At 42.0% G+C, this 18,378-nt stretch overlaps 2 protein-coding genes across 5 annotated transcripts in view; one reads left to right on the top strand and one right to left on the bottom strand.

The window, feature by feature from the left end:
* The window catches only part of LOC124474355 (collagen alpha-1(XVIII) chain-like), a 42,163-nt gene extending 38,733 nt beyond the window's left edge, over positions 1-3,430 (top strand). For all 4 annotated transcript variants that reach the window (XM_047030384.1, XM_047030383.1, XM_047030382.1 and 1 more), the window contains 3 exons: positions 95-292; positions 467-576; positions 1,892-3,430. In XM_047030384.1, coding sequence (XP_046886340.1) covers positions 95-292; positions 467-576; positions 1,892-2,108 — 525 coding nt within the window. In that variant the 3' untranslated portion in view covers positions 2,109-3,430. The remainder of the gene's footprint in view (positions 1-94; positions 293-466; positions 577-1,891) is intronic.
* A 308-nt stretch (positions 3,431-3,738) lies between these two features.
* slc19a1 (solute carrier family 19 member 1) lies at positions 3,739-11,853 on the bottom strand. The gene is made up of 7 exons (XM_047030385.1): positions 11,698-11,853; positions 10,176-10,922; positions 8,153-8,782; positions 7,693-7,870; positions 6,280-6,472; positions 5,994-6,135; positions 3,739-5,815 (listed from the first exon to the last, which is right to left on the bottom strand). The coding sequence occupies exons 2-7, from the start codon at positions 10,461-10,463 to the stop codon at positions 5,612-5,614; spliced, it is 1,635 nt and encodes a 544-aa protein (XP_046886341.1). The 5' UTR covers positions 10,464-10,922; positions 11,698-11,853; the 3' UTR covers positions 3,739-5,611.
* Positions 11,854-18,378: the final 6,525 nt, after the last annotated feature.

The raw sequence follows: 18,378 nt of genomic DNA, 5'->3' as shown, positions 1-18,378 counted from the left end.
CCTCAAGCCTCACCTGCTCAACCTGACTTTGCAAAGGCCATTTTGTGGAAGACATTTTGTTCTAACAGTATAATTCTTTTTCCACCCGCTACAGCTTCATCTTATGGCCCTAAATGCCCCCCAAACGGGTACCATGAGGGGCATTCGTGGGGCAGACTTCCTGTGCTTCAACCAGGCACGGGCAATAGGCATGAAAGGAACGTTCCGAGCTTTCCTGTCGTCCAGATTGCAGGACCTACACAGCATTGTCCGTGTGTCGGACCGCGACCGCATACCCATAGTGAACCTCAAGGTACAGGGGTCCAAACTGAAGTATCTGTAATCAATCTTTACACACTGTTTAGGTTTGTTACAGTTGATTTTGATGGGTGTTTTATTGTTAACAGTATATAAAATATATACATACATACATACAGTATATAGTAGGTTTTAGTCTAAACCAGGGTTGCTCTCTTTGTGGTCTCAGGACGAGGTGCTGTTTGACAGCTGGGAGGCCATCTTCAGTGATGTGGGAGTGAAAGACAATGTGCCTATATACTCCTTCGATGGCAGGGACATCCTCAAGGACAACGCCTGGTAAGAGACCCACACTCGATGGTCTAAATACCAAATCTGAGGAGTTCTCCTTAGAACCCTGACTGTCCCTGAATGGCTGAAAACATATCAGCTTTTATGTAGTTGTTTTTAGTTTAATACATTTCAGGTAATCATTTTAAGTGTCTGTAATGATCCCAGGCAGAACAGACACTCAAATGCAAAGACAGACAGAGGAGACGAGGCGGGAGTAGGTGTCTTTACTAGTACCAGGCAGTCATACATGGGAAGGCAGTCGGAAACCAGGCAAACAAATCCAGCCATGGAGTGGCAACAAGTCAAAGAGTGAATGATTAAATACTAGAAGAAATGCTGGAAAGCTATGTACTCACTAGGAGAACAAAAACAATCTTACAAGTTGGAAGGACAGAGAGTATGTGAGTTGGGATATCAGAGACAAAGACCAGGGGCCAAATGTAAGAAGGCACGTACACAGGAAAATGGGTGCAGAAACATGTGTATGGGTGTTTCTACAGAGTTTCAGATTTTGGAAAATAATATGTCGCGTGAGGTGAATTCACACAGAGTTTGATACATTTAATCCCAGGAGCAGGTAATTGGGTGCAGGAGAAGCACAAGGGCAGGAACTGAAACGACAGGAGAGGTTAGAGTATCAAAGTAAAGCAGGAAATATAATGCACACACTAACAAGACGTAAAGTTTGCTCTTACATTATAGTTCTTTATAGATAGCATACTATCATTTGTTTGCTGTTTATTTTAGGACATTTGTGTTCATAAACCAGCCTGGGCTGCGTTTCCCGAAAGCATCTTAAGCCTAAATTGATTGTAGAATCCATTGTACGACGAATCTTAGTTTTACGGGCCATTCCCAAAAACATTGTTGCTAAAGTTCAAGTTCAAGTCTTTTATTGTCAGGTACACAGAACAACACAAGGTTAGACTGGGCACTGAAATTCTTAAGTCAAGACAACTAAAGCACCTGGCATAACAAATAAGTACACGGAACACAATTTACATCAATGCTGAGCTTAAATAAGTGAAACTTCCTACATATACAGATAGCAATAAATATCGACTATACTAACCCTAATACTAAAACTTCCTAAATTACAGATAACAATAGATAGTACATTATACTAACCCTAAATGCACAAGAAACCTGTGTGTCTTGAAAATTTGTAGCTCTTGAAAGCGCATAGATTAGCCTACTCCTTATGAGCATGTTTGGGAGACTCCCGTAAGAAATATCGATGGTTTCGTTTTTTGCTCGATCGTTGCTACGATCCGTCGTTATTGGGAAACGCAGCCCTGATCGTCATCTCCTTCTCCGTTAGGCCTGAGAAGATGTTGTGGCACGGCTCGACCAGCGGGGGTCGCCATCAGGTGGACAACTACTGTGAGGCATGGCGCGTGGGCGAGCAGGCTCTGACGGGCATGGCCTCCTCGCTGTGGGATGGCGGCCATCTTCTCCAGCAGAGCCCCAGTAGCTGTGCCAACTCCTACGCCGTGCTCTGCATTGAGAATAGCTACACCGGGCCCTCCAAGAGATAGGCCTGGAACACACACACACACGCACTCCACCACACATGCACGCACACACTCCACCACACACACACAGAAACACACACACACTCACAGCGAGCCAGGAAATATATACACACACACACACACACAGAGAGGCAGGTGTGCATACACACACCGCCACACACACAGGTGTACATACTGTACGTGCACTGACAATCTCACATACAAACCTCGCAAACATTTCCATTTTTCAGTCTGTTAATTATAAATAGTTACTCCATTGACATGTCAAAGGCTAAAATACATTTACACACACATTAACACACCGCGTATGGTGCTTTGTAAATAGAACAATAGTATCTTACAGTTTTTACCTCCTTCTGTGTACTGTACTGTACTGTACACTTACTCACGTTCATCTTCCAGATGAGCTGTTTTAGCCACAGACTAGGTTACCAGTGAATCAATGACCAGGATCCAACCCAGGACCCAGTAAGTGCCCCACACTGAGTTGATGAGGTGAAATATATCACATTCTGTCCCCCAGCTGGCCAAACTGGGTCATGTGAACCCATCACCTCTTGCTTGGTTGCTCTGGGTCTGGATAAGAAAGAAGCAGATGGGGATTGACCTCCTAACCATCTGGATTTGGTCTTGTCCTCTCTCTTGGCTCACTCACTACAGCTGACCAAACAGTCCTAACACAAACACACAGGCATGCAAGTAGTGACATAAACAACCATGCAAACTCCCTCAGACAAAGAAGCAAATGCACAGAAACGCATACAATCAGACCGACAGACAGATCTAAACCACCAGATGCATTCCATCTTTAATGCCCCAGATGAGTAACATAAGAAAATATAGTTGAAATTTAAACGTTATAAACAGTTGGTTTAAAAGCTTGTCAGTTAATTTAAAGTTAGATGAGTTTTAAGTTAGATGTTTTATAGAGCATTGTCTCATCAACAAGCCAGTCTGGCCTTTGAAACATAGAACTGACCAATGTCATTCCAGTCATTTAGGCACATAACTGTACTTCCATTCCAGCCAAGCCAAACATTGCAGTATTGTATATTAACTGTTTCGTTCATTATCCACTGTTGTATTTTTGTATCATTGTCTTGTCATCTGTACATTTAACCAATTTTAGCACTGTTGTTAGTCTTAACCTTGACTGATATGTATTTTACTTTTGTATTTTGCTACTGGACATTCAAGGGAAGTGGATATTTCCAATAATGTTTTGATAACAATGGAATATTTATTTTTGATTGACACAAAATTCGTTTTAATCACCATGCTTGAATAGAAACCATGAATAAAGCAGCCTCCATAGAGACATAACACTTCAAATGTCAACCATCATAAAACGCATTCTCAAGAATGAGTATTTTAATACAGTAATACATAGTATTGTCAAGTAAAATTGAATTACTTGTAAGAGATACACAATCTTTGTCTTAAATGCTCTGTAGTTAAACCTATCATACAAAATGGCTGATAATAATAGTGTAAACATGTGTTTTAATTACTCTCTGTAACCATGTCGTTTTCTTCTTTTTTCCCACAAGTTCATGAGCCTTTTTGAGATACAAAAACATGCAGACATGACATTGGATATGTTCAGACAGACAGTGTGAATATGTCTCCTTAGCCACTGGTTAATGATTCATTGTTTGTTCACCAAGTCATTTTTTCTGTATAAATGTATGAGACAGAATTAACACACAAACTTCAATTCAACGGATTTATTTGTGAATCAAAACAATATTTCAGCAATGTGCTCAAAAGTATTCAGTGTAAATTTATTTTACAGCAACAAATATTTTCACAGTATCTAAACATGTTAATTCTGCATTGATTTCAATCAGTACAAATATCTCATACATAGTGTTTTAAAAAAACAAAGATAACAGTCTGTACTTTCATACATAATAGTAACTTGCCATAATAATAGGCCAGGGATATTTAAAAATTATTTAAGTAACATTTAAATTATGTCCAAAAAATTGTTTTCTACTCCATAACCAACTGCATATATTCCTAGGGTTAGTAGGTGCTCCATTTGAAATACCATTCACTAAAAGTTACAGTTACAGCATGCATGTGACACCAGAGGAAAATATAGTTTTGGTGTGAGAATGTTGTCAAAATGTCTGATCTACTTGAATTCAATTGATAAAACTGTGATAAAATAGATCAAACAATTTCCTATTAAAATGGTTAATATGGCTCCAGCTAAGCCATTCCTTTGGATCACAGAACTGCTTGTTCTGTGAGTTTGTTCACAACTGCTAAAGCAACCATCTATCCATGCTCATTCAAAACAATGCATCTCCTGAGAACCCACCAGGAGAACAGCACAAAGAAAAATGAATCTGAATTTCATAGCAACATAAGCCATGTTTTTTTTACTCCAGTAACTTGACTATGATGAAAAACGTGTTAAAAAATACTTAATAATAGACGTAATACTTTGAGTTATAATGTTAGACTGTACTCCACTTTGTATTCACAATGGAAAATAGGTTTCAACGACTGTTGAAGTAGTGGAGCTTTAATCCTTGAATGATTAGAACCGCCAGGACCGTTAATGGATCAGGATGAACAGAATGACGGAGTGTAAACTCATTCAACATCTCAGGGAGATTCAGCAGCGCAATCATCAAAGCCTATATGGCGTCATGCTTTTTCATAAGCCAAACCTATTGATCACATAGCAATCATGAACCTTCAATGAGAAAACTCATTATAAGCTATAAACCAACATTCATTGGTTAAACCAACATTCATTGGTTAAACTCACTCCTCAGTTAAAATGTAACCCCTGGGGCCATGTAAAGTGTGATCACCTGAGATAGAACCCAGTGAGGGGAAGTGAGGGGGGACACAGTACTGAAGAGCGACACCGTGATAACACAATGTACAGCATTCTCAACATTTAAGTAGCCTGAAAGAGTAGTACACAGCAGGCTGTCCCAAAAATAATTGAGGTTTAGTACATCATGCTAATTTTTACGATTCAAAAACAGGCAATTATGAATAAAATAAAACTCCTGGGAAAATGAATCCAGAAATCTAATGTCAGACCAACTTCACTGACTGTTTCAGATTGGTCCCTGTAAACCAGTGATTTGATAAATTGTCAATTCCAAAAGAACAACATACTTAAGTGGATTGCATTCATTAAAAAAAATCACTAACTAGTGAAAGACTAGGCAGTGACATTACACATTTTCCAATCAATTTCAGAGGATTTGCAGCGTGAACACTTGGTCCAAGTGTTCACAACAGGTCCAAGGCACTGATTACTATACAGACAGATGAGAATTCCTCAACAGCACATTTAACTCTGTTGTTTGTCCTTTCCTCTACATGGGATTTACTTTCTCAAAACATCCTAAATGACTGCCAACCTCCAGTGTTTTTCATCCTCTGAGGAGAACGTTCTCCCCATCTATGGATGTTTATCGTGGCAGGAAATGAATAACAGTATATTGTGAGGACCTTTTCCTGTTGAGCTTTTCTCAGACATCCCCATTCTTCCCATTAGAGAGAGGTTCTGCCTCTGATTGGTCCATTACCACAGGGCTGAGTTCAGTGGGTGTGGCCTGGTCTGTGGTCCCTTCCTCTCTTCCTGATTGGCTCCTGTAGTGTCGGAAGATGACCCAGGCAGCGCAGGATAAGTAGATGACGGTCAGAAGAGCGAAGTAGCAGAAGTAAAGCAGGAACTGGAATAAACATCATCAATATTAACGACAACAATGCAATGCACATGACAAGCATGTGATGAACTAATATTTAGTCTACAACTTTACAAATCTGTCTTGAGTGTGCTTTATCCTGCAATTACATATGCATTTGTCCTTTATTAGTTTGTGTGTATGTCTGTGGTTACCCTACTCCTACCTGAGAGTGCACTGGTAGGCCCAGGCCGCTCTTGTCTGCCACTATGAGGGTGATGATTGACTTAAGGATAGTCGCCATGAACGTGTTAATGCCGAACACAAGAGCACACAGCTCCTTCGTCATGGACGAGGCGATCTGGAATCTACCCAGAGATGGAAGTGGACAGCAGATTGGAGGCAAGTTAAACGTGTGTTGTACACATACAATTATCAGTTTTGATCAACGGTTTGATTTGATACTTCCAAGAAACGGTCTTTTCTCTACTGGACTCTAATCATAGACATACATGGCGATGGGTACCAGGAACTGGTAGAACCCCTTGAAGAGGGAGTAGGCCACGTAGCAGACCCAGATGTTGTCTGTGGTCCCCATAAGAAGCAGCAGGCTGGCCTGGAGCGCCGTGATCACACCAATCACCAGCTCTGACCACACCGTCCAGCGGATCTTCACGAATCCTGCCGCAAACGATGCTATTGCACCTAGATAAGAAAGGGGGAGGGCAGGTCAGCACTGGGGAAAGTGTGGGTCGTGTGCCCAGGATTTGTTTTGCAGCATCACATGATTCCTTTAGAGAAAAAGGTGAGGTATAAACTCTGAACAGCTGTTCCAAGAGGAAGACTTGACACCTTTTGTCACCAAGTACCCCCTGTCCCACACCTGATTCAAATGAATGGGTCTTTATCTAGTTATGCAGAAGCCTGCTAACAACCATTCATCTGAATCAGGTGTGTTGGAGCAGGGAAACATCTAAAACATGCAGGACATGGGGTACTTGAGGTCCAGGGTTGAGACCCACTGCTATAAAACATCTTAACTGAAACAACACACATCTAGAGCAGTGGTTCTCAACCTTGGTCCTCAGGGCACCCCTGTCCTGCATGTTTTAGATGTTTCCCTGCTCCAACACACCTGATTCAAATAAATGGGTCGTTAATACAGCTCTGCAAAAGCCTGCTTATGACCATTCATTTGAATACAAAGAGTATAATTAGGGATGCACAGAAATCTCGGCCAAAAATTGCATTTTCCAAAAGAGGTTGAAAATATATGCCGGTGCTCAGATCTAATGCTTCGATCTAGCCTTTATAACGGGACCATGTCAAGTTAGTTGCAGATTGGATATTTGACATATTCCCTATTAGTTTTGCTTACGTCCGCTGTGACAAGTTGTTTTATTAAAATGTTGATAGCTTAATAATTAATTACTCCTAAAACCAGTTCTCACTAACCCAATAACAATGACATGAGATTCAACTTTTTCATTGTACAAGTACTAAGACAACGAGAGAACATGTTGCACATCCTTTTGTCCATTTTCAATTCACATTTTTATATATATTCTTTTTTCTTGGTCATGTAACCTACTAACGTCAAACAGTTTTAAGACTATCCATGAATTAGCCTTATTATACACACCCATTAGATTGTCCATTATCATCTCACGTGATTTTACGTCAAACAAGGGCGATCATCTTGTGTAAATACTTTGGAAATACAAAGTTTCTGACAGACATCAAATTTGACATCAAGATAAGGAGGGGGAATAGAGCTGATAAAAAAGTATTATATTAATACAATGATACCCCCCCCAAAAAAAATTATAAAGTAATTTTTGGTTCTGGCTTTCAGCCAAATGCATCCTGAATTGCATTAATTCTTTAATTAGATTTTCTATTTTTTTGATTCATTTGTTCCTTACCCAGGAGTGTGGATGCGGCCTCCACTCCTCCATTGTACACATTCTTGTTTTCGGTGGCAGGGTAGACCTTGTTCCACAGGATGTGGACATAGAAGATGACCAGGTAGTATCCAGTGGAGTTGAACACCCACCACAGACTCCACAGTCTCAGACTGGGCCGCCGCACCAGGTTTCTCACCTGCAAGAACCACATATTGTCTAGTCCAGTGGTTCCCAAACCTGGCCACCTGCCCTGCATGTTATGTTTTGTTTCCCTGCTGCAACACACCTGATTCAAATGAATGGTCGTTATGAAGCTCAACGGAAGCCTGATAACGACTCATTCATTAAAATCAGGTGTGTTGGTGCAGGAAAACTTCTTAAACATGCAGGAAAGGGTGTCCCTGAGGACCAGGGTTGAGAAGCACTGATGTATATAAAACTTTTTTGTTTTTTGTTAAAGCTATATAGTTGTATTTGCCTCTTTCAGCATCTGGATGAACACAGAATCCTTCCATGAGGTGGAATCTCTGCTGTTAGGAGCGGTGGGTCCCTCAGGGGCTGCAGTCCCCGTCTCTCCTATTCCTCCATCCAGCTTCATCTTAGTCAGCTCTGCCTGGGTGGCCTCAGCCAGCTCTCTCTGGGCCTTGCGGTGGGCTCGGTTGAAGAACATGGACCTCTTGGGCCAGGGGAGGCAGGTGGAGAGGACCAGGCCGAAGCTGACGAAGCCCAGAGAGACCTGGCTGAGGGTGGAGTAGGACACCTCCCCGAGGGAGAAGCACATTTGGCCTAGCACAGAGCTGGTGAACACCCCCATTAGCACGGAGGAGCGGGAGAAGCTGGCCACCCGCTGGTACAGCTCCGGGGTGACCAGGGAGAAGATATAAGAGGAGTAGGCCACGCGAGCGGCCATTGTGATGCCATAGAAGAACTCCATGAGCTGCATCTCCAGCAACGAGGAGCCCAGGAGAAGGAGGAGCCAGATGGAGACGTGGCTGAGGCTCTGGAGGATCAGGACGGGCTTGTAGCGAAGATAGTCAGTCAGGAGGAACACAGGGACCAGAACCACCATGTACGAGTAGGACAACAGTGGGGTGATCTCATTGGTCACCTGGAGCAGCGTTGAAAGGACAATAGGGAAGGGGGGGGGGGTTAATGACATGGTGTGCATGGGAGACACAGTCAACATGGTGGAATGTGAAAACATGTTGTTGTTAGATGAAAAAGAGACTTGGCAAACTTTCCGGTTGTGGGTCCTTGAGGAAGAGTTTCAACTAATCCCTAAACTCAAGGCTCCAGACTACGACCAAATTTTTTTGAGTGTGTTTTGAGAGTATTTGTGCGAGTGCAAGATTATGGCATCTGATTCCTGTTGCTCGAAAGTGTTGAGTGGCATTGAAAGTGACCAATCGTAAGAAGGCCAGTGCCTCTTTTGGTTCCGTCTGTACTTTGTCTAGTCATATTCACTTGTGAGAGCAGGCAACAACAGTGCCAAACGAGCTCTAATGAGTGGGTAGAGTTACCCTGTGAGAGCTCTCCAAGCAGAACTATATATTGAACACGTTAGTTAATGTGTGCCTGTGGAATAATATCGGCTCACCCTGAACGTTATATTGCGCTCGACTGTCGACATAAATCTGCAGCCATAGTTAATCCTTACATCTATGCAAAACTAGGGTACGCAAATGAAGACAGCTATGCATCAATTTGCACGGTCATTAATAAATACCATGTTGTACCAAAACAAAGGCATGAACCAAATCAGGTTCTGGTGCAATCAACTGAGAAAGTTGATAGCACCAGAGCTACCAGTGGAAAAGTTAGTCGGAAGCCCTGGCTCTATATTCGGTTAAACAACACTGCAAATAAACGCCCACCCCGGCGTCACATGATTCTGCATATTTCAGGCCGTTAGGGTCATTTGGATCCTGCTGAGTCTAGTAGTCTACACTAACCAATCCGATTTGCCCAACACTGACCCAGTTAGCAGGAATGTGAACTTTGTCCTGCTTCAGGAAGGTAACCTCTGCCCCATTGCAATCAACAACCAGAGTGTGTTGCAGCAGTACAGTGGAAGAAAATTGAGAATGATAAATTTTTGTTGGTGGGTTGTTCATTGATTGTGCTGCCTTCGGGTCACATGACCCAAAGGTTCCTAACGAACCATCATTGTGTTTACCCAATTTTACCCAATACAAAAGCAAATTATTTTCTATTAACCTTCGCAATGTGGGGGGTCTGAGACAGCCCAACGGTTAAAAGAAAATGCTTCACTTCGTGTGCTGTATGTGTAAAAAACAAAGTGTGTGTAATGAAAATGTACTGTCATTCAAAAATCCCTCATACTACCCCCTTTTTGTGAATGTCCCAAAGAATGTGGAATTAACTAGGTATGGCCATCCCAAAATATTGATATCAACATTTCTTAAAGTTTACGGTCACCAGAAACATCGAGCTCCACGACAACGCACAAACCACACACACACACAAGCGTGCCCACTGACCTGCTGCATGGTGAAGTTCTTCTCAGAACTCAGCAGGTAAGGAGTAATGAAGGGCTCTCCGGGCTTCAGCTGCACCATAAAGCCATAGAAACACAGGAACAACACAGACAACTGTAGTGTGCCAGCCTTTGTGCCAGACTGGGGGGAGAGGGGCTCAGTCACGGGGGAAGCCACATCTGGAAGCCCCTTCTCCTGACTTCCAGTGACAGGCTCCTTCAGTTCTTGCTTGGCCTCCTCTTCATCTCCCTGAACCTGGTCACCACCAGATGGAGAATCGTTGTCCACCATTATGTGTCGTGTCTGTGTAGGTGTATATATTGACTTTCGGATCAACAGTGGGGTTATCTGCTCTTGTGTGCAACGACCATCTGTATATCTTTTGAACAGTGTGAAGAGGAGTCAATATTCCATAGACATGAGGTGGTAAAACGAGGGAATAGCTGTGACTACGTATGCAGCTAAAAAGTCCTCAAAATCAGAAGACCTCTGGTAGTTAGTGAGCCAGCTTGTTCTGCCGGCCCTATCTCTCTGTCCGTGTTTTCCTCATTGTTTCAATCTGGTGTTAAACATTACATGGAAATGCGAGTGAGGGTGTTCGACAATGAAATGAATGGAGTTAAAATGCTACATGCAGTTCTTCTGCATGTACAGTCCACACAAGAGACAATGAGACGTTTGCTTCATTCTGTAAACTTGACAATGATTGAATGACAGTAGCTGACAGCTGAATCTGCGGTTATTTTGACCCTGAAAAACAAAGTTTGTAGGCATCAAGTCAATCCTTTTCTAGCTGTACATCAGTACATCAGTATAAGTTTTAAACAAACACTGTCTACTATATTTTTTATGGCGTATAGAGGAAGATAGATACAGATCCTTGAGAACCCAAATAGTTAATTAGCTAACACACCCTGAGGTTAAATAATACATTATTGGTTGTAAACAACTGTGTTTTGTAACACAAACCTATTGCTCTATTGTCAGGGCTTACTCCTCCTGCGTCTGTTTACGTGTATGGGCCACTGGTTTGCTGCCAGTTTGCAATCAAACACTTTTGAGCAAAGGAACCAAAACTCGTAACTAACTAGTTGCTCAAAAGTGTTTGATTTATTGCAATCTGGCAGCAAACCAGTGACTCTATAGCAAGCCAATATCCACGGTCAATCCTTGCCATGCTTTGTGTCTTAGTTGCTGCCCAATGCAGGCAATTGCTACACGTGCAGTTTAGTATACATTTAGTGCTACATTTGTTTACTAGTTGTATTACATTTTAGCAAGCCAGTTTAATATGCAGGTCACATCGTAAGTCATAGCAAAGATGTCAACACCGTTAAACTGAATGGATGAATTGATAACGGAGACAATATATTAGTTGCTAATGTTAGCTATGCTAGATATGTTAGTCTATGGCTAGATAGGTAGCCAACTAGCTAGCTAGTTTAAATCTCAGTACAAAGCTCAAGTAGTGAGATACAGCTACTGTGGCTAGCTAAAGAGTTATGCATCTATAATTCTTCCTTACCTTTCATTCTGTACAGAGTACTTGTGACATGTGTGTAGAACAGATTCGTGAAGTAGGCGTGGCCGTCATTTTTCACAGACGATATTTGTGGGAGTTGAAGTTCAAGAGGTAATGTGGAGGAAGGGTCGCGGCGGACGCTTCGGCCCCGTCACAAAGTCAAACTTTTCTTTTTATAAGTTACCGAACCTTCGATGGTGCGCTTTTATTTTGAAATGTACGAAGGCTCCATACCCACAGCCATAGAAAATGAGCCATCTTTTTCTATGGCCCTGTCCATAAAGGGCCACCTGCGTTCTAGAACACAAATACTTACAGCACTGTTTTGTGAAATAATTTAAAATGGTTAGTAAATTAAATATTTTGGGGTCGTGACTTAATAACCAAGTAAAATGTGGGTCCTGAGGTTAGAACAGTTGAGAACCACTGTGATAGACTCACTTATGGCAAATAGGAAAAAGTTGGATTCGTTTGTGTTCCGACTCATGACTCAAACCAAAGATTGAATTGCTTCTCAGGTTAAAAAACCCTACGGTGGCCCTGAAGTGCAAAACACAACGGCAAATAGCAAAACACAACGGCAAATAGCAAAACACAACGGCAAATAGGAAAACACAACGGCAAATAGGAAAACACAACGGCGAATAGGAAAACACAACGGCAAATAGGAAAACGCAACGGCAAATAGGAAAACACAACGGCGAATACTAAAACACAACGGCAAATAGGAAAACACAACGGCAAATAGGAAAACGCAGCGGCAAATAGGAAAACGCAACGGCAAATAGGAAAACACAACGGCAAATAGGAAAACACAACTATTAACTTCTGACGGAAAAGGTAGGGCCTATCTAGCAGAAGACGGACCCTCCTGATTGGACAGACTGACTGTCTGTCTTTTAACAGGAAGGAGAACACCTATTTTGAAAACATGAATCCCTCGAAGATACTTTCGCTATTTTTAAGAATGATTTTGATGCAAGGCATAGGCTACATACGAAGTGATAGTTGATAAGTTGTCAACTAATCACAACATCCGGATGAGTATAAGCAATTGAAGTCACGTTTGTCAAATGAGTTCTAGTTATCGGTGTTCGTTGGCATACAAAGTTAGTCTTCTCTTATTAGCGTAGTTAGTGATTAGAGCTAGCAACAATTAATTGCAGATCAAGGGTTCCTATCGTCCAGCTAGCTCTCAACGCTCGGCAGAAATTTCAGGTCCACACACTAAAAACAATGACCCTCTCACTGGACATATTGTATAACAAAATGTTTTAATGAATGCAATTTGCCTTGTATATTCTGTTCTATTTACCAAACTCCTTTTGTTGTTTTAAATTGAGCAGTTGCTGGTGTGATTGCTATCTAGATTAAATTCAACTTGCATCAAGTAGGCTACTACAAATATAAATGTTCAAGTTCAAGTCTTTTATTGTCAGGTGCACAGAACAACACAGGGTCCGACTCGGCACGGAAAGTCTTACGACAAGAAGCAAAGCAATCTGGCATAACATATAAGTACACAGAACATAACACATGTTGTTAACATGGTAAATTGTAAGTGGACCGATGAATAAAAAACGTGTTTAACAAGTCCCATTTACTTCAACAGTCGAAAGTCAATAGTCCTCAATCATTAGGCTACAGTACGCAGCTAGCATAGCCATTTCTAGCTCTGCTTCACAATATGGCTGCCTATTGTTATAGGTTAATCATGTAATACATGAGTGTTAATAAAGTATGAGACATATACATGATGCAACACACCAGTAACCAATTGATATTATTTGTTAGTATACCGAAAATGTCAGTAAATCGAGATGGTGCCGCTGTCTGTCCCGTTGAAAACCATTCAAACGTGTTTTTCACCTATGCCTTGCATCAAAATCATTCTTAAAAATAGCGATAGTATCTTCGAGGATTCATGTTTTCAAAATAGGCGTTCTCCTTCCTGTTAAAAGACAGACGGTCTGTCTGTCCAATCAGGAGGGTCTGTCTTCTGCCAGATAGGCCCTACCTTTTCCGTCAGAAGTTAATGTTGTTGTGTTTTCCTATTTGCCGTTGTGTTTTCCTATTTGCCGTTGCGTTTTCCTATTTGCCGTTGTATCTTCCTATTCGCCGTTGCGTTTTTTTATTTGCCGTTATGTTTTCCTATTCGCCGTTGTATTTTCCTATTTGCTGTTGTGTTTTCCTATTCGCCGTTGTGTTTTCCTTAGTGCTGTCAGTTTAACGCGTTATTAACGGCGTTAACGCAAACCCAAATTAACGGCGTCAATTTTTTTATCGCGCGATTAACGCTCTTTTTGACCTAGCAAACTTTGTAGTTTTTTTTCACATTCTGTTGCAACAACCACTGACGTTAGAAAAACTACAATACCACACCGGATCTACCTAGACCGGAAACAAAACAACAGGCACGCCACACCCACTTGTTTGGGCTTGCGAGCCGGCTAAACAGTCGTAGCAGAGCCCGTTTACGGATATTAGACATTCTCTGGTAGTAGGCTAACGTTATGTTTTGAGTTGATTGCCAGACGCCGAAATGGATGCCAATAAGATTCTGAATGGAAAGTTTACTTTTAAAAGGTTGCCAAATGGTTCCATTGACAAGACCAAAGTGATCAGTGTGTTCTGTCGTTGTGAACTGAGCCGGAGGGAATGAGCTATCATTGCAGCACGTCGTGGAGTCGAAAATATAATTTTGATGGCACACAGCCAAGCACACAGTTGATGCGAATTCTCCGCCTGCTCGTCAAAGCCAGGCGATTGCAATGTTGTTTTCAATTAAAAAAAAAACATTTGCACGAAGCAATCCGAACCACTTTTCCATGTCGATAAGAGCATTACAATTTGGAAAAAGAATGGATGAAAAAGAAATCAAGGGACATTTAAAATAGATACAAATGTGCGATTAATTGAGATTAATCGCAAGTTAACTATGACATTAATGCGATTAATCGCGATTAAATATTTGTATCGTTTGACAGCTCTAGTTTTCCTATTTGCCGTTGTGTTTTTCTATTCACCGTTGTGTTTTACTATTTGCCGTTGTGTTTTGCTATTTGCAAGTGTTTCGCTATTTGCCGTTGTGTTTTGCACTTCAGGGCCACCGTAAAAAAATGTGGCGAACCAGTGCGCTTCAATCATCTGGGCTCTCAAGTTTTATCAAGTTTGGCGTGAGACCATACCTGTCAACGGTCATTGCTCTGCTGTAAAAAATTAATTGACATAATGACTGTGAATTATCCACTGGCTAACTTTAATTAGATTGATGTCTCTCACTATTTACACAACAAATCACAATGCTTGTCTCACTGTAAATTATTTTCCATAGAGGTATACCTGCATTTACGCACAACTTCACCTTAGGTTTCAGGTAGAGGCCTTGGTACACATCAAAGCTCATGATTTCCGAGTCACTGCATATTTTCGTTGACCTAAATATATGCATGACAGCCTTGTGAGGAATGAACTGTTAAACTATTCCTCCATTATCTAGGCACAATTTCTAAATGTTAAAAGGTGTTCTACTGGAAGCTTAGTTGATTTTTCAGCACCTTTGTCTAATTCGGATCTGATCGTTTTATAGTGACTCCAGCAGGGTTAAATCTATTGTAGTGACCAAGATATATAATATGTGTGTTTTGTAATATGTGTTTTGGTAGTGGTGGAAAGAACAGCATAGACAGTGAGACAGATTCAAAAGGGTTCTAGTCAAGACAACGACACAAGGAGGCGCTGTTAGGGGGTTATACCATGGAATTGAATTTTAACACAGGTACCAGTAGAGGGCACTGTTAACATGTTGAACTGAATACATCCCCTCGTTGACCACTTTATGGCCTACAGCTTGTCTTCCAGTTAGTCCAGTAGTGTGTGTAAAAGTCTTCTTCACCTCAAGTCACTTCTTCAGTCCCCACCACATCAGGAGCTATCTGATAGGAGTTAAACCCAAAAATCTAAGCACAAGGTTTATTCTACTCTTAACAAAAGCAACAGTTAGACTGTCCAGAAGATTGCCATAATCAAATCTTTGTTCTGACAGTTTAAGATAATAAATGTTTTCTCTATGAAATTAGTTATTAGTTTGCTGTATTTAGACAACTGAAATGTGTGGATGAACAAATGAGTCAGATGTCTCTAAACATGTCATGGAAGAGTGTTTAGTTTGCTTGTACCTGCCCGCGGTTGTGTTCTGTTGGAGGCTTAGGCAGGGACAAGTGGAACCTCCTCTAATGTTCCAGAATGTTGGGTAACACAAGGTTCTTTACTGCCCAAGGGGAGACGAGCGGGGAGGTCTACCGGACCTTTATTTGGTAAGACACACACAAATGTGCATACACACTCTTCATCCTCCAGTGGTGTTACACATCAGGTGGAATAATCAACCTGATTTAAACATTTAGGACCTACATGCACGTATATTTATAATCACACAGCAAAGGTGGGTTACAAATTCTGCAGGGCTAACCCCAAAAATCTCTCTCACACACACAAACAGGAGCTTACTACAAAGCAGCCACAAACGTTTCATCGAAAAGATGTGTTGTGTATGCTAGAGGGGAAACGGATGTTCAAAAAAGTATTTGTATTTCTGACATTTCCTAATGATGAAAGCCAGCCATGCATAGGTTCGCTAAGTAGGTTCACATATGGTGTGTGTGTGTGGCCTCCCAGCCGTGTGAAGTATCCCCAGGTGCAAATAACATTCTTATGTAGAGATGCTAGCCTGCTTTCAGCCCCATCATACACTGGTAAAATGATGCCACAAACAAAACATAAAACATTGCATTAATGACTTGGATGTAAATGTCCAGCGTTTGGCTTAACTCTTGACAACTTTCTGGCCTCTCCCCCTCTACCACTGTAACTAGCTTTGTCATCTCTCCCATACCGCGTGTGTATTCCTCTTTCTCCTTTTCCCTCTCTCACTCTGCCTATTCCTTTATGTCTCTCTCTCTTTTCCCTCTCTCCTTATCTCTCCTCTTAGCCTCCCCCCACTGTCTCAACCCTCCTCGTCCCACATATCTCTCCTTTTCTTCTCCGCCCTCATGTGTCTGGCTTCTTTCCCTCTCTCTCTCTAAGGTCTGATCTCTGACACCCAGGGGAACTTGTGTCCTTTGTCACCACAACTGCTTCTGTCACACTGGCAGCTCTAGCTCACAGGCAGTCATCACCAAGGGCCTTAGCATTGCTCATAAGGGTGTGTATATGTGTGTGTGTGTGAGGGATTGTGTGTCTGGTTACTCAGAAATATTCAACACCCCTCTTAGCCTGGTGTTTTTGCAGCCATGTGTGTTCCGTGTGTCCTGCGATGTCTGGTGTTTTACACAATATGAGGAGTAGCCGCTTTCCTGGGGCCTCCTCTTGATGCTTTCAAACAGTGTGTTTGCATTTTGTGTGTGTGTACAGTCCCTCTAACCAAGTGAAGATTTGAGTGATTTCCATATTCTTGAGGATGGTGGTACAGGGGCATGGATGATGTCACCTCTCTCGTGTGTGTGGGTGGATCTCAGCCCCTGGCATGTTCAACTTCAATACGTATCACACAATCAGCTATGGGAGCTAACCGTTCATATAGCAGCCTCCAATAACGCCACCACAAACACACACACATTTATGAGACTAATCTCTGTGTCCAAGCGACACCCTGTTTAAAGTGAGTGTGTGAGCTGTGTTAGGGCAGGGAAAAGGGCAGGGTCACTGCACTGAGTAGGGAGGCCGAAGGGAGCTTGTAAAAGAAAGACAGAGACACAGAGAGAAGGACATGTCAGTGAGAGAGAAAATGAGGGAGAGAAAGATGGAGAAAAAGTGAGAGATTGCGAAAGACGAGAGAAAGGGAGAGAGATGAATACATACAGAGTGAGAGAGAGAAAGGAGAGAGATACCCTGCAGCTAATGGCTTCATCCTTGTAACAAAAAAGCAAAGTCCCTTTTAGACATCTTTAATTGAAGAGACAGATATTATAAAGAGACCAGCCTCCTACTCTCGTCCTCACTTTAGCTCTCCTCCTCAGATCCTCTTCCAATCCCAGCCCCAACCTTTCCTACCCCGTCTTCTCTCTTCTTCAACCTTATCCCACCCTCATTCCCCTCTTCTCTGTCTACCCCCTTTCCTCTGTCATCCATTTCCCCTCTCGTTTTCTCTCATCCTCCTCTGCTACTCCCTCTACCCACCCATACTTCCAGCTTGTAATCCCGTCCTTACCACACAGGACAGCTTCACCAACCTGCTCTTTACACAACACACCAGATTGGACGGCAACTGAGAATATGTTTCGAAATCTTCTTATGACTTGGCCTGTCACAGTGGATCTTTAATTGGGATTTGCTGTGTATTAGTTTTCGTAGGTACATTTCCCACGAGAAAATTGGGGATCTGACTGAACAAACAAAAAGGTTGCCCATTCCAGCATTACCGACCCTGACATTCCTGTTGTCCGAAGCCAAGGGCACATTTGTTTCTGTGAGCCAGAGACAGTCAAGAGTCACGGATAACGGACGTTCCATTTCAGACAGCATGGTACATTCATTATTGGTTTTAGCTTGGGGGCAATGTGGAGCCATTACTGGCTGCATTGACCACAGAACAGAAGGGGGTCAAGCCATACTTTCCATTAGCCATAGACAGACAACAAGGAGAGAGAGCATTTGAAGGAAGTCTTTTAAAGAAGCAGCAGAGAA

This window comes from Hypomesus transpacificus, chromosome 12, assembly GCF_021917145.1.
Source record: "Hypomesus transpacificus isolate Combined female chromosome 12, fHypTra1, whole genome shotgun sequence".
In the NCBI taxonomy this organism is placed as follows: domain Eukaryota; kingdom Metazoa; phylum Chordata; class Actinopteri; order Osmeriformes; family Osmeridae; genus Hypomesus; species Hypomesus transpacificus.
Note: the sequence above shows the minus strand (reverse complement) of the source record. Positions and strands in the feature narration are given on the sequence as shown.

Coding starts and splice junctions, on each gene's coding strand:
- slc19a1 (XM_047030385.1), bottom strand. CDS start 10,463: ATGGTGGACAACGATTCTCCATCTGGTGGTGACCAGGTTCAGGGAGAT. Junction 6,473..7,692: donor GGCCGCATCCACACTCCTGG/GTAAGGAACAAA, acceptor TTTCTTATCTAG/GTGCAATAGCATCGTTTGCG. Junction 6,136..6,279: donor TTCCTGGTACCCATCGCCAT/GTATGTCTATGA, acceptor ATCTCTGGGTAG/ATTCCAGATCGCCTCGTCCA.